General features: G+C 59.9%; 1 protein-coding gene across 2 annotated transcripts; it reads right to left on the bottom strand.

The window, feature by feature from the left end:
- Positions 1-140: 140 nt before the first annotated feature.
- Positions 141-12,982, bottom strand: NRTN (neurturin). 2 transcript variants are annotated; one of them, XM_031437035.2, is made up of 3 exons: positions 12,923-12,982; positions 3,407-3,622; positions 141-730 (listed from the first exon to the last, which is right to left on the bottom strand). In XM_031437035.2, exons 2-3 carry the CDS (start codon positions 3,573-3,575, stop codon positions 306-308), a joined length of 594 nt encoding a protein of 197 aa, XP_031292895.2. In that variant the 5' UTR covers positions 3,576-3,622; positions 12,923-12,982; the 3' UTR covers positions 141-305. The 2 variants fall into 2 exon arrangements, with proteins under 2 accessions (XP_031292895.2, XP_064335863.1); XM_064479793.1 differs by lacking the exon at positions 12,923-12,982 and having other exon boundaries at positions 3,407-12,278.
- Between the last annotated feature and the right edge of the window lie 1,262 nt (positions 12,983-14,244).

The following is a 14,244-nucleotide window of genomic DNA, read 5'->3' as shown; positions in this document are numbered from 1 at the left end:
GAATGGGATCCTCCCACCATCCTGCAGGCGGTACCCGCACCTGTCCCCCTTTTCCCAATGGAGATGGCGCATCCTTCACACACGCCCTCATGCCTTCCCAAGAGGTAGGCACCTTCGGGGCGCGGAATCACAACGCGGGCTCGATTTTCCACACTTTATCTCAGTACAGTTATCGCGAGAGTCCTGAGGCCTCGGCGGCATCTTCTGCTCACGGGCAGTCTGCTGCGGGGCTTGCCAGGCGGGACGGTGGGTGCCGTCGGGGCAGGGGGCGTGGCCGCCGTCTCGCCGGGCCCAGTGAGGTAGGGTCACACGCAGGCGCACTCGCGCGCCGACAGCTCGTGCACCGTGTGGTAGCGGCTGTGCGTGTCCAGAAAGGACACCTCGTCCTCGTAGGCCGTCGGGCGGCAGCAGGGCTGCGCGCGCACCCGTTCCCGCCGCACTCGCCTCCTCTGGCGCAGGCGCCGCAGGCCCAGGTCGTAGACGCGCGCGGCCGCTTCGCACGCGCCTGCGCAGTAGCGGAACAGCACCGTCTCGTCCGACGCGTAGCCCAAGCCTAACTCGCTCACGCGCACCTCGAGCTCGCGCAGCCCGCACGGCCGTGTCCCCGACCGCGCACGCGCGCGCCGCCTCCGAGGCCCCGCCCGACGGCGCGGACCTGGGGGCCGCCCGGCCCAGGGCGTCAGCTCGCGTAGCTCCACCGCGTCCGGGGCGCCCTGCAGCAGTGCACGGTCTGCGAGGGGATGGAGAGAAGGGGGTGGGGGAGAGTCAGTGGGTGGGTGGGAAGGAGCCCCTACCCTCCCTTGCTGTTCCCCTGCAAAATGGACCCTTGTGGAGTCGCGGAGGCAGTAGTGCACCCTCTCCGGACCGCTTATCTCGCTTTCGGATTCCTGCCCATGCACCCAGGGGGCGGAGTGTATATCCAGACCTCAACATTGGGTCCCCAGGGCTACCAGCACCCTTCTCTGGACCCTACACCTATGATGGGCTGCTCAGAACTTAGCGCATCTTTTCTGGGTACCCTCGCTCATTTTCCAGCCTGCCCTACCTTGAGCTGAGCTGACCCGGTGTGTTCCCCTCTGGACACCCCCGGCACTCTCTATGGACCCCATTCCTGTGCAGGGAGGTACTGGGGATTTTGCCTCTTTTTCACTGAGCTGCTCTCACCCCAAAAGAAAAGGAGAGTTCAGCAGAGGAGGGGTGATCCAAATCCCTGTCACCACTGGGCCCTAGCTGCCCCAGGACACTGGCACATTCTTTCCAAGCAGTGTTGGGGTGCTGTTTCCCACCCCAACCCCTCACTCTGGCTGAGCTGTCATGGGTCTCTAGCTCACTCTCTGGCGTCTCCAGAAATAGCATCCAGAAGGGCAGAGACTTGCCTGAGGCCACACCACTAGCAGGTGGCAGAGAGGGAGAGAAAACAAGCCCAAACAGCAGCCTTCCTGCGTCCATCGTGTGCCCATTTGGCCCAAGTCCAGCCCTCTTGTCCCACAGCCGCCAGGAGGTGCCCCGGGCCACAGATTCCCAGGGCCCCGCAGCCTAAATTTATTTCCCAAGCGGCTGGCCCTGGCCCAGTACTCCTCAGCCCCAGGAGAGAAGTGCAAACTTTGGAATGGCAGGCAGCACTGACAGTGGATCTGCAGGCAGGGGGCTCCCAGCCCCTGATCAAGTGGCAGCCACACTTGCGGTTGGGAGAGGAAGTCCTGAGTTTAGCCCCCACCTGCCCCCAAGGCTGGCGCACCTGGCTGTCAAAAGAAATAGCTTACTGGGAGGCCAGAGAGGGAAGGGCTGTCTGTCACCCTGAGGGGTGTCTGTGCCCCCAGGGCATCTCAGAAAGCAGACAAGCTCGAGTTCTGAGCTAGCTCTGCCACTCGCAGCCCTGGACAACTTCAGGCAGGTGATGGCCCTGTTCTGTGCCCCAGTTTCCCTGTCTTCTCAATGAGGCTTCTCGGGCTGGGGCTGGGAGAGTGGAAAGCGGGGGGTGATTGAGTAGCATCTCCTGAGTTCTTTGAAGCCCAGGGGCAGGAGTAGGGTGGCTAGCACTGCCTGCTCTGGAGTTAGGTTGAGCCTTGCTTATTTCTGGTGCCTAAAATTCCACAAGTGAGTGTGCCTGCACCAAAGGTGCGTGTCTAGAGTTAACTCAGGGGATGCCAGATAAGATACAGATGCCGAGTTAAATTTGAATTTCAGATAAACAGTGAATAATCTTCTAGTATATCTGTCTCTGCCCCCCTCCAGCAAGCCTGGCCCAGTGCACAGGGTCTGGAACACAGAGATGAGATCTGCACCCGCTGTGGTCCAAGCCTGAAATTCCGCCATCAGCGAATTAGTCCCAGGGCCTAGAACTATGGGACTTTGGGGGATCAGCAGCCACTCCCTTCCTCCAGTAGGGCTGGGTCCAGGCACAGGATGTGGGGCAGGCAGGACCCAACCATGGGCCGAGAACTTCCCCCGTGCCTGAAATTCCACCATGGATGCTTTGCCCCCTAGGGCCTGGAGTGATAGCTTTGAGGGGCAGTGGGGGAGGGTCCACCCAAGTCTTTGGGACCCAGTGCCCTGGGAAGGACTTTGCTGTCTGGAGGGGAGGACGAGGTGGGGGACGGAAGTGGAGCCTGCGCCCGAGGCCACCCTTGTCCATTGTGAAGACAAGAAAGGAGGATTGTGTGGGTCGGCAGGGCGGGTGCGGACATGCACACAGGCGTGCACACAGCCTCTACCCACGGCGGGCCACGCACGAGCCCCGCCTGCACCTAACTCCCATCTGCCCATGAGGGTGCACGAGTAGACATGTGCGCGTGCACACGAGGAGGTCGGGGCCCAGGCACCACCCTGACCCAATAAGAATCTGCAGAGGGCAGGTGCCAGGGGCGAGTGGGGAGTTGGGCCATGGCAGCCACACCCCCGGGGTAGACATTTCCACTTTTCTACCTCCCTGCCTTTTTCCACACCGTTCTCTCCCATATCTCTCTCTGTCTCTGTGCTTCTTCGTTTCTGCCTGTTTCTCTCCCCATTTCTAGGTCTCTCTCTGTCTCCCCCTCCCGTTGGTCCCTGTCCACCCATGCAGGTCACTAGGACCTCGGGTCCAGCCTCCCTCTCCCTCCACCACCACCCCCTACCGCGCTGCAGGGGCGGCCTGGGCCAAACGCCCAGGTCTAATCTCCATCTGGCCCCCTGGCCCCTCAGGGCTAGAGCCTAATTCCTTGTGACAGCTGAGCCGAGAGACCCCAGTTCCCAGCAGCCATCCCCTCCGACACCCCTGCCGGGCCATTGGAGGGATTTGCACCCTCCCTCCACCCCATCTAAAATAAGCCTCTGTGGCCCTACTCCACTGCATGAAATTCCACCATTGTGGCCGCTCTGAGGTCAGGGGGAGGGGGTGATTTGACCCAAGACAGGGGGAAGGGCTTACACTGGGCCAGGCGGGCGATTCGGGCATCCAGGGTGCGAGGCGGCCGGCGCAGCGGGGCCAGCGCGGGTCTGAGGCGGTGGCTGAGGAGCAGGCCGTCCCGACACATCCAGATGGAGAGCACGGAGCTGCAGAGCACCGAGGCCAGGGCCGCCGCCTTCCAGCGCTGCATCCTCAGCCTGCGTGCACAGGATGGTCAGCCACGCGGGCCCCGTGTGTCTGTCAGGCAACAAAAGGACACAGGGTGCTGGGCCAGGCACCGGGGATACAGTGGGGCCCCTGATTTTGAACCACTCCTGCTTAATGAGCAATAGTAACAGAAGTGATTCATCAAGGAACCACTGAACAAGGTTGTGAAAAATGTTGCCAAGGAGGGGGTGGCAGGGGTAACCAGAATCACCCCCATCTGCGGGGGATCCCAGAGTGCCTTCGAGAGGATTGAGGAAAGTTGAGACTCGAACAAAGGTAGGAGCTGGCCAGGCAGAAGAGAATGGCGTCTCAGGCCGGGGGAACAGCCAGTGCAAAGGTCCTGAGTCTGAACCAAGTTTGGCCAATCCAGCCAAGAGGCTTGAGGTGGTTGGAGCCCAGTGAGCTTGGGGACGCGTGGAAGGAAGGAGGTGAGCGCATTCCCAGCAGGGGGCACCGTGGGGCTTGGATGGCGAGGAGAGGTGGTGCTTAGAATAGTCTGGGAAGCAGGAACCCTGAGGTTGAGACACTGATGTCCTCAGGAGTGACTTCCTGCCCTTTCTGAGCCTAGGTTTCTCCTCCAAACTGACGCCCAGAACTGGGCAGCGATGAACCAAAGCTGCCCTCAACCCACCTCCAGGCCTTTGCACACGTCCTTCTACCAGAACATTCTCTTCTCCACTCCCCGCCACCCCAATCCCGTTCCATTTTCAGTCTCAGCTTGGATGGAGCCTCCCCCAAGAAGCCTTCCCTGACTGCTCCTCCCTTCTGGGCCCCCCCTCCCCCAATGCCCTAAGCTTCCCCCGTTAGGGCACCGATTTCTCAGTGCTGTGGCTGCCTAGTCGCGTCGTGCTGGGTGCAGACAGTAGATGTTTAATAACCCATGCGCACCCCCATACATCCACCCTGTCTGAGAAGCTCCCCGCCAATGGGTGGCCCCTAGCCCGCGTTTACATTCCCTCGCCTGGCCGCCTGGTGTCGGTCTGCGCGGGGCCTGGCGGCTGGCCCGGTGTAAACATTTACACGGAGCGCTGAAAGCCTGGCTGGATGGCGGTCAGCGCCCAGGCTTGGCCGCGGGGTGCCGGGCGCCCCCATGCGCGCGCCTCTGGCCGCACAGGCTGGCCCGCGCTGCAGCAAGCAGTTATTTGCGTGCAATTTGCATCTCGATTGCGTGTGATTTGCATGGGTCCTCCCGGGGCGTGGTTAAGAGCAGAGCGGCTGGAACCGCCTCTCCCTCCGCCCCATGGATGCACCAGCACAGAACCTACATCACCAGACAGTAAGTAGAAGAGGACACTTATTAAGCACCTGCTGTGTATCTGACCTGGTGCTGAGCTCACAAAGGCGGCACTATGACTTACATTTTACAGCTGGGGAAACAGGCATAAAACAGACAGGGAGGGGCTTGGCCAAGGCACAGCTAGGAAAGGATCTGGGATTCATACCCGGTTCCTTGACACAATACATACCACATAGAGGGAGCAAATGCTGGGCGTTCGTCCTGAGGACCTGCCGCTACAGGTGGTATTTGATACTTGCATTCTTAGTACTGTTGGTGGTGTTGGTGGAGAATGAGATTCCCCCACATGGGGTCATATAAACAAACCCTGGGTCAACCTGGAGATCTGCGGGCATAGCAAGTGCAAAGGCCCTGGGGCAGGACCCTGCCAGGCTTGTTGAAGGAATCATGGAGGCAACCCCATGTGGCTGGAGCAGGGTGAACGAGGGAGGAGGGGAGGACTGGGAGGTGATGGGAGCAGGTCATGCAAGACCTTGTGGGCTTCACGGAGATTTCATTCTCCAGGTTGTACAGCAAGCTGAGGTTAGCCCTTGCATTTGTCAGGTGCCTGAACCCACTGCCTTTATTCTGCTATTAATGAGCATCTACTTTATGTGAATACTGTTCTACAAACTTAGCACACACTATTAAGTCATTTCAACCTCACAGGTGTCCTTAATCCCTATTTTACAGATGGAGAAACAGATCCAGAGTGGTGAAGTAACTTGCCCAGGGTCACAGAACTGAGATTAGAATTCTGGTGGCCTACCCCCAACCCCAGGAGGGGGAGACAGGCAGGAAAATACCCCCGGCCCAAGACCTCATGTGGGCAAAGCCCCCTCTGGCCCCCCAACACTCCCACCTGTCCTCACACCCAAGTCGGAGTAGTGTGCCTTGGTTTCCCTGTTAGGCTGGAACAAGATGCCTGCACAGCACCAGCCTAAAACAGGGGGCTTGAGAGGGTAGACCAGATGATGCCCAGAGATGGGCCCGCCACAAAAGCCCATGGTAGCCTTGGAGCCGCAGACCCCCTGGAGCTCTGATGGGGGCCAGGAGAGCAGGGGGCCGCCGGTGGAGGGGGCCTGGCAGGTGCTGCTGATAAGCCTCTGTTAACAATGGTCCTTTCTGTATGGGGGTCACCCAACTGGTTTGTCCCTGGCAGGGACCTGACTGGGAGTGGGTGTGGCGGAGGGCGGCAGGGGACGGGGCAGGAGGAGACCAGGTGCGCACGATCCGTGTGCTTGTGTCATGGGTAGGTGGGTTCACTCACACTCACACACCTGGACACCACCACACTCACCTGCTAGCATGTTTTGCACTCACACTTTCACACGTGGGCGTTTCACACAACACTCAACCATGATCATATTTGAATGCTACCGTACTCACACACGTGTGTTTGCACACATGCACACATGCTCACAGATGATAAGTGGGCCTCCTTCTGACTTGCCCTCGGGAGCTCCCCTACTCCCACCCACTTGGGTGCCCTTACACTCTCTCACGTCCGCAGGGGTTCCCGCACGCCCTTGATACACTCCCACACGCTCAAGCATGTTTGCACTCTTAGAGACAGACATCACCTCTTGCATTCTGACACACAGAACGGGCACGCCACATACACACCGCCTCCAAGCCCTCCCGTGAGCACGTGGACCTGTGCGTATACAGGCGAGCCCATCATCCTCAGCATCCCACATCCGGGCCATATGCGCATGCGCACCCAGTGTTGCATGCGTCAACAGTGCTGTCGGGTCCTCGGCTGCAGAGATCATGGGGAAAGAGTGACCATCCCCGACACGGTAAGGAGAACAGAAAAAGGGGAGGCAGAGGGACCCAGGTGAGAACCACCCTGCCCTGGCCACTGGTACCCGGCCCTGGCCCACGCCTGCTGGCATTTCGAGTGCCACCAACGCTGCCCAGGCAGGGCCTGTCCGGGGGTCCCCTCCCCAACCCAACAGTGTCCAGACCCTAGAGAATCCTCACCGCCGGGGAAGGGAGCACCTCCCTTCCTGAGGGCCAGGCCAGTCTGAACTGCAGCAAGAGGGATCTGGAATAGTCCCCCACTTCTAGCTGGAAGCCACAGAGTCCCCAGGGCTAGGGCAAGGACAGAGGGGAAACTGAGGCTCAAAGAGGGTGATGAGTAGTCCCTAGTCAGCAGCCTCACAGGTCCTTCCAGTTATCCAAAGGGCAGACAATTAGGGTGATGGTGTGTGGGTGTTTCTGGCAGCTTTCTTGATGGTGCCAGGAAATACTTCTCATTATCTTGATGTCCCGGCAACGCTCCAGGGCTCCACCTTTCCATAAAGCTCCCAGGGAACACCCGCCAGGCATACCTGTTCCTGGGGTCAACAGCCTTTGTACTGCAGAGCTCCTGGCCTCAGGCAGGAACCTGCTTCACATAACCCTCCCTCCATCCACTTACCCCTCTAGTCTGGGCGAGGCCTGGAATTGGGGCCTGTCTCCATCAGCCGAACTCCTACTCATCCTTCAAAGTCCCACCTTCTATAGCCCTTCCTCTAGGAAGCCATTCCTGTTCCCCATCTGGGCACCCCCCTCCCCAGCTACAGGTCCCTCACTCTTACCCAGCCTTGCCAGCATAATGCCTGGGTCCATGTCTGTCTTCACTGGGCAGGGGGTTCAGGAGGGACCGCCTGGGCTGGAACCTCTCAAGACAAGGGTGGGCTTTGATAATTCAGTCCACAGTTTTCAGGCTTTTGCCTGTGTGGTGTCTCCCTCCACAAGTGCCTTTCTCCTTCCTCTGCACCTCACTCCTGGACACATCTCTGATCCTCCTATACTTGGTTTCCCCATCTTCAGAAAGGGCCTGATGGGGGCCACTCAGCACTATTGGAATGACCCGGTGGCTCATGGAGCTGTCATCGCTGCCCACAGGCAGAACGAGCCAAGCTGGGAAGCTACGTGGGCAGATGTAGGGGTGGCATGCACGTGCGGGCCAGCCAGTGAGGAAAGGCGTGTCTGGACGCTGTAGCACTTGGGGTCAGGAGAGCTGAATCTGGATGCCTGTTGTGCCTTTTCTTGGCTGGATAACATTGGGGAAAGCTCCTCCCCGGCTCTGAGCCTCAGTTTCCCAGCTGTACAATGGGCTGAACAGACACCCTCCTCATCTGGCGGGCCATTTAATTCCATGAAGCCCTGTAGGCCTGGCCGATGGCAGCAGCTGGGCCCGGGCATCAGACACATGTGTTTGCAAGGCCTGGTATCCACTTCCTCCATTGGTGCTGACAGCTCTGGGGCTGGCAGTTGGGCCTATTCCCCCAGATGGCCCCTGGGGGTTCCCTAAGGTTCCACTGGTGGGAAAACTGAGGCCCCTTGAGGGGCAGGACTTGGGCTTCTCTTAAGGCAAGTCTCAGTTCTGCAAAACAAGAGACAAATTCCACAGCCCACAAAAATGTGCCCCCTCCCTTGGAGGGCCCCAGGGCCCAGCCCCACCCCACGGTGGGGACGGGGAGGCCAGGGCAGGCACAAGCAACTCACATCTGGGGGTAAACCAGGAACATCTGGTTAGCACAGCCGGTTCCGATGTCGCATCTGTGTGGGCCAGGGGCCAGCCTGTGAGGCAGTCTGATGGGAGGGTGCAGGCACAGAAACCCCCAGCAGACCCTGCAAGGCCTGGCCAGAGGTGGGGGCCCAGCCTCTCCTCTTCTTCCCCCAACCCAGAAGCTGCCTGCTGCCCAATCACTGTACCACCACTGGCTCCCTGCTACTGTGAGAGTCAAGTCTTGGGTCCTGAGCTTGTCTTAAGGAGTTCTGGGTCTACCTTTGCCAAAGTGAAGGCGAGAGGTGGACAGACAGGAAGAATGGCTTCTGGGGAAGACTGCATTGGTTGCTTTGTGATGATAATAGCAGTTTAAAAAATAGCTAATATGAACACTAGCAAACAACACTACTGGCGCTGTTCTAAGCACACTGGTGCCTCATAGAGAAGTGCGAACCACTTTATCCCCACTTTGTACATAGAAAAACTGAGACCCAAAAGACTGCAATGATTTCCTCAGGGTCAAACAGCATAAATGGCCAAGCTGGGATTTTACAGCAAGTGATCAGGCAAACTCCTACTCATCCCTCAAAGCCCCAGCCGCAATGCCTCCTCCTCCACATTCTTGACCACTGTACCATATGCCCTTCCTAACAACAACAAGAACAAGAATAATAACATTAAGACCCAGCAATGTTGGCTATTCCATTTATTTAGTACCAAGCACTATGCTAAGTGCTTTCCACACGTTTAATTCTCCTGTAGTCCCTGGAAAAGATGTTGTTATTATTAGCCCTATTTACCACACAGGGAAACTGAGGCTTAGCGAGGTAGGGCGACTTGCTCAAGATCACACAGAAATTAAGTGACTGAGCTGTGGCTGAACCCGGATCTGACTCGAAATTTGTTCTCTCAATGCCTCCACCACCCCTGGGCTCTCGGTAATCAGGGTAGTGCTGAGGGGGAGGGGAGAAGCAGGGAGGGCATGATAGGTCCTGCTGTTTGGGAGAACAGTGGGGCTGAGATCCAGGGAAGAGATTTTCTCAAATACACAGCAGAGCAGAAGTGGCAAGTTAACAGAGGGTCCACGGGGCAGAAAGCCCAGTGTGGCAGGCTGGGTTCTGCCCTGACACATTAACTCAACATTTATCAACTGCCTACTGTGTACTGGGCCAGCCAGGGACCTCGGGGTGACCAGGGCCCACCCTGGCCAAGCTCACCATCCAATCAGGGAGATGGGTAATAAGAAAGAAAGAAGGTAGTTTAGATGCTGACCATGCAGCAGGAACCCCAAAATAAAACAAGGTGAAGCCATAGTGATGGAGGGGGGTGCTTTTAGGTTGAGTGGCCAAGAAAGGCTTCTCAGAGGAGGCAGCATTTGCACTGAGTGCACATAAAGACCTAGGAAAAGTGTTCTAGGCAGGGGAAGCCGCAAGAGCAGAGGCTTGGAGGCAGGACCATGGCTTTCCGAGGTGACCAGTGTGAGCGGAGAAAACTGAGCCAGAGGGCAGCGCGGGGAGATGAATTAGGAGACAGGGTCGGCCCTCCGTGCCCCACCGGTGCCTGGAGCGCTCTCCCCAAACCCGCCGCCTCTCGGTAGTGTTCTTGGGGAGGCTGAGCAGGGAAGTGTGTGTGTGTGGCGGGGCCGCCAGCTTTTCAGATCCGCTGTTTCTGGCCCGGCCCTCTGCGGCTGGCCTGTAAAATTCCCACCTTGACCATACCAGGCTGGGGTGGCTTAGCCAGGCCGGCCTGGGGCCGGCCTCACAGGCATCTGGGGCGGGCAGGAGGGGCCGCCCTGGGACGGGATAACAGGATCAGCCTAATGAGGCCTGGCACCACTGAGCAGCTGGCGTGGGGCCCAGTGGGTGGCGCCAGGGGCGTGGGTGCTCCAGGAGTGGCCAGAAGGACACCACACAAAGCTGGCCACCTGACAGAGTGGGAAACTGAGGCACAGACCCCAGGTGCAGCGTGAACCCTAACACTGGTTTTCTGGCAACCAGGGGACCTGAGTCACCTCTTCCATCTCCCCAGGTTCAAACTTGGCCCTGGGTCCCTGACATATTGAGCTATTTAAATGTGGATAGTGCCCTCTCTTCGGGCCTCAGTTCCCCCAACTGGGAGGTGAGATCCACCTGCTGGATTTCTCTCAGGACTAGCCAAAGCCTAATTTCACTTGGATTTGAAGGGAAAATCTTTCCACTTCCAAACACCCCTCACCAAAGTGCCTCAGGCCCCACTCAGGCTTCCTTGGCGGCCGTTACCTCCCCTGAAAGTCCAGGAGGCTGGCTGGCAGGTTTGGCCTTCAGTACAGCCCCACCCCAACCCCCGCCCTGCCAAGTGAAGCAGGCACCAGGCCTGTCTTGTTCTCTGCTTCATCCTAGCACCGAGCTTGGCACACAGTAGCTCAGGGCTCTGGAATTACATGGAGCAAGAAGGAAAGATTCCTCCAGCTTGCTCGGCCTCCGTTTTCTCAGCTGCAAAATGGAGAGGGCCAGCTTCCCACTGCACCTGTGCAGTGCTCAGTTCGTGCTCGCTGGGCGGAAGGAAGACCCTGTCTCCCTTTGCAGGCCTTGAGGTCTCAACCCCTCTGCCCCACCTTGGGGGACCAGGAAAGCTGCGTCTGCAGAGGAACCCCATGGCCTCCCAGCGAAGACAGCTGGGCCCAGTGATGCCAGTTGCATTAAAGACCAGTTCCTCTCTCCTCTGACTTTCCAGCCCCCACCAGGTATTCATCCTCAAATGCACCAGCCCAATTCTCTGTCTGGTCAACCTTTCAGTACAATCTCTCCTTCCTACACTCACCCAGGCCCCCTGAATTTTCCAAAACCACCCATTCTATTCCTGCCTCCACATCTTTGCATATGCAGTTTCCACCACCCGGAACGCCCTTTCCGTTCTCATGTGAAAAACTCCTGCTCATCCTTCACAGCCCCAGCTCCAATGTCTCTCCTCCAGGAATTCTCCCCTGACCCTCCTTCCCTGAGGTAGAGCCTTTGCTCCCCACTCTGGGCTCTAAGTCTGTCTTCCTTGAAGGACAATGCCCGGGAGTCTGACACCAGAGTCAGCCACACCATCGCTGTCCAACAAATGTTTGTGGAAACAATCTCTTGATTGTGTCCTTGTGCCTGGTTGCAAACTTTGGTTCCTTCTCCTGTCCCTGACTCTTGAAAGCTATATCCATTTCTTGTCCCCTGAAAACTGAGGCCTGTAACCTGAGGGACAAGTACTGATGGTAGAATTTCAGACACTGTGCCCAGCTGCAGGGGGCACAGTTCTGTTTTCTTCCCTGCACCCCTGGAACGAGCTCTTTGCAGCTTGCTGGGAGTGGGCTGTAAGGCCTGGGGGTGGTGGCTGAACCCTCAGGAGTCCTCGAAGGAAGGGAGTAGGGAGGGGTGCCCAAAGGGCCTAAGCAAGGGGCTGGGGGTGGGGAGAAGCTGGCAATGCTGGAGTCTCCCCCCACTGACATCCGCCTAGACCAGGCACGCCCCACTGGGGCTTCCTCAGCCTGGGGCTCTTGAAGACAGACAAAGAGTGTCATGGAACAGAGAGAAAAGGATGCAGGGCAGGCAGGCAGGGGTCTGGCCACTTGCACCCCCAACCCTGGGCCCGGGCCATGCTCCCCAGATCTGGGCTGGTGGCCCTGCCTTACAGGTAACCACAGGCCTGCTGAGCAGGGCCAGTGGCACCACAGTATATGCTGGTGCTTCCTGGGGAGGGGGCAGTGGTGACAACCACCCCTTGGAGAGGCCATTTACCCATCGGGTCCTACCCCACATCTGCGCACTGTCTGCAGGCCCCTCGGCCTAAAGACTAACTGACAAACCGCACCTTCTGGGAGAATTTTGAGACCATCCTGAGCAAGAGATGCCTTTTGTAAAAGGCAAGGAAGGAAGACATAGCCCCCTCTCCTTCAAATCCGGTCTTTGCCCTTAAGGGACCCCGCCCCCCCCCATGGTTTCGCGCCCTCTTGTGGTTTAATAAGCGGCTCCAGGAGCCGAGAGAGCCGGGCCCTTACCGGAGGACACCGTGTCCCCGGCGGCGGCGGCGGCGGCGGCGGCGGCGCGCAGGGAACGCGGCTGGAACGCGCCACTGACAGATGTTTACTTACGCGTGCAGCTGGGCCGCGACGGCAGCCCCCCGCCCAGGGTCTGCGGGGAGTGGATGCCCCCGCAGCCCCTTGTAGACCACAAGGCAGAGGGGTGTCTGGGTCTCGCCTTCCTAGAGGCTGGGGAGCGGATTCTGGCTGCCCTGGCTCCCACCCCTCTTCAGACGCACACATGGGGGTCTGAGGAGGCAGAAGCTCGCCCGCCCCGTCGGACAGGGACCCCGCCCCTTCCCCGCCAGACCCTGGCTTGGAGAGGCGCTTAAGATAACCCTCCCGCTCCCCTTCCTCTGCCACGCGCGGACCTGTCGCCCCTTGACCCTGTTTCTCGGCTCGAGGCAGGAAGCTGCCCGTCTGCCTGGAATCCCTGGAAGCCCCCTGACCTCTGTCCATGGGGCCGGTCCTCCCCCCGCGCCAGTTCTCCTGCGGGTCCCCCCGCCTGCCTTTGCTTACCTGCTCCGGGCGCCCGACTAGCCGTCAGTGGCTGCCGCGCCTGCCGCCCGCGCCGGCCCCAGCCCCTGCCCCTGCCCCTGCCGCCGCGACCGCCATCCGGGCCGCCTGGACCCGCGGCGCCCGGGGGGGCCCGGGCCGGAGGGGGCGGCCGCGGGGGGGGCGCGGCTCAGATCGGCCCATGGGGGCTCCCCCGGGCTTGCTCAGCCGCGGGCTGCGGCCATCCTGGCCCGGCGGAGGCTGGGGCAGAGGGGGTGCCCTGGACGGCCGGCGGCTCGGAGGGCGCGGGGCACAGGGGCGCACGGACGGCGCGGGCGTCCTCGGCGCGCTGCGCGGGGCGCCGGGGCGGCGGCGCGAGGGGCCCCGGCGTTCGGAGCGGCTCCACGGAGCGCTCTCCCGCCGCCTCCGCTGCTCCCGCCGCGGACAGCTCGGCCGGCGGGGCCGGGGGCGGGGCCGGGGGCGGGGCCAGGGGCGGTGGCTCGGGTTTCCCGGGACAGGGAGCCGCCCCCGCCCCGTCCGGCCCCGCCGGAGGGGGGCCCGAAGTGCGCAGGTGGCAGGAGTGTGGGGGCCACATACCCCTTAGACGGCGATGTACCCCTGCCCCGGAGACTCCAGAGGCGCCCCTTTAGAAAAGCCAGTGCCCCAAGATGCCCCCCTCCAAGGATCCCCTCCTGAGATAAGAACCACAGCACTCCTGACGCCAGTTCCACGACCTTCAAGGTCCTCCACTCCACTGAGGACCTGGTCTTACTGCCAGATGCCCTCGACTCGTCCTGCCCGGAACCTTTCTAGAAAGCAAGGCCCCAAGAAGTCCCCTCACCAAGGAAGCCCCTCAAGAAACAGCATCCCCCCCCAGATTAGCTGTTTCGCACCCATATTCCAGGAACCCCGAAGGCGCATCTTCTGTAAATCCGGGACGCCCCAACGCCTCCCTCAGATCCCCTCCAGGGAATGTTGAGCCATGGCGCTCCCTCGGACGGCGGAAACGACCCGGAATCCCCACCCCCATCCTACTGAAGATTGTGGGGCCCCCAGTTCCTACCCAGGTCCTCTTTCCAGAAAGCTAAAGAAAGCCCCTTCCTAAGAAAGGCATTCCAGAGAACTGAGACCAAAAATTTTCCTCTAAGACGGCAAGTGATACCCTAAGACCCACGACTATACCCGCTGTCCCAAGCTCCTCTCATCAAGAGGCAGTTCTCCCCAGTCTGGCCGCAGAGCCAGATCCTGAGGGGATGCCTTTCCCACCTCTGGCTCCCGACATCGCTTCCCTGAACACCAACGCCCAGCGCTGCGCCCACCCGCCCGCCGAGCCCAAATCCACCCGG

This window comes from Camelus dromedarius, chromosome 27, assembly GCF_036321535.1.
Source record: "Camelus dromedarius isolate mCamDro1 chromosome 27, mCamDro1.pat, whole genome shotgun sequence".
Lineage (NCBI taxonomy): Eukaryota > Metazoa > Chordata > Mammalia > Artiodactyla > Camelidae > Camelus > Camelus dromedarius.
This window is presented reverse-complemented; position numbering and strand designations above follow the sequence as displayed.

What these genes read in the sequence shown, in the direction of transcription:
- NRTN (XM_031437035.2), bottom strand. Translation starts at nt 3,575, where the DNA reads ATGCAGCGCTGGAAGGCGGCGGCCCTGGCCTCGGTGCTCTGCAGCTCC. An exon ending in AATCGCCCGCCTGGCCCAGT is followed by an intron (nt 731 to 3,406) that starts GTAAGCCCTTCC and finishes ATCCCCTCGCAG; the next exon opens with ACCGTGCACTGCTGCAGGGC.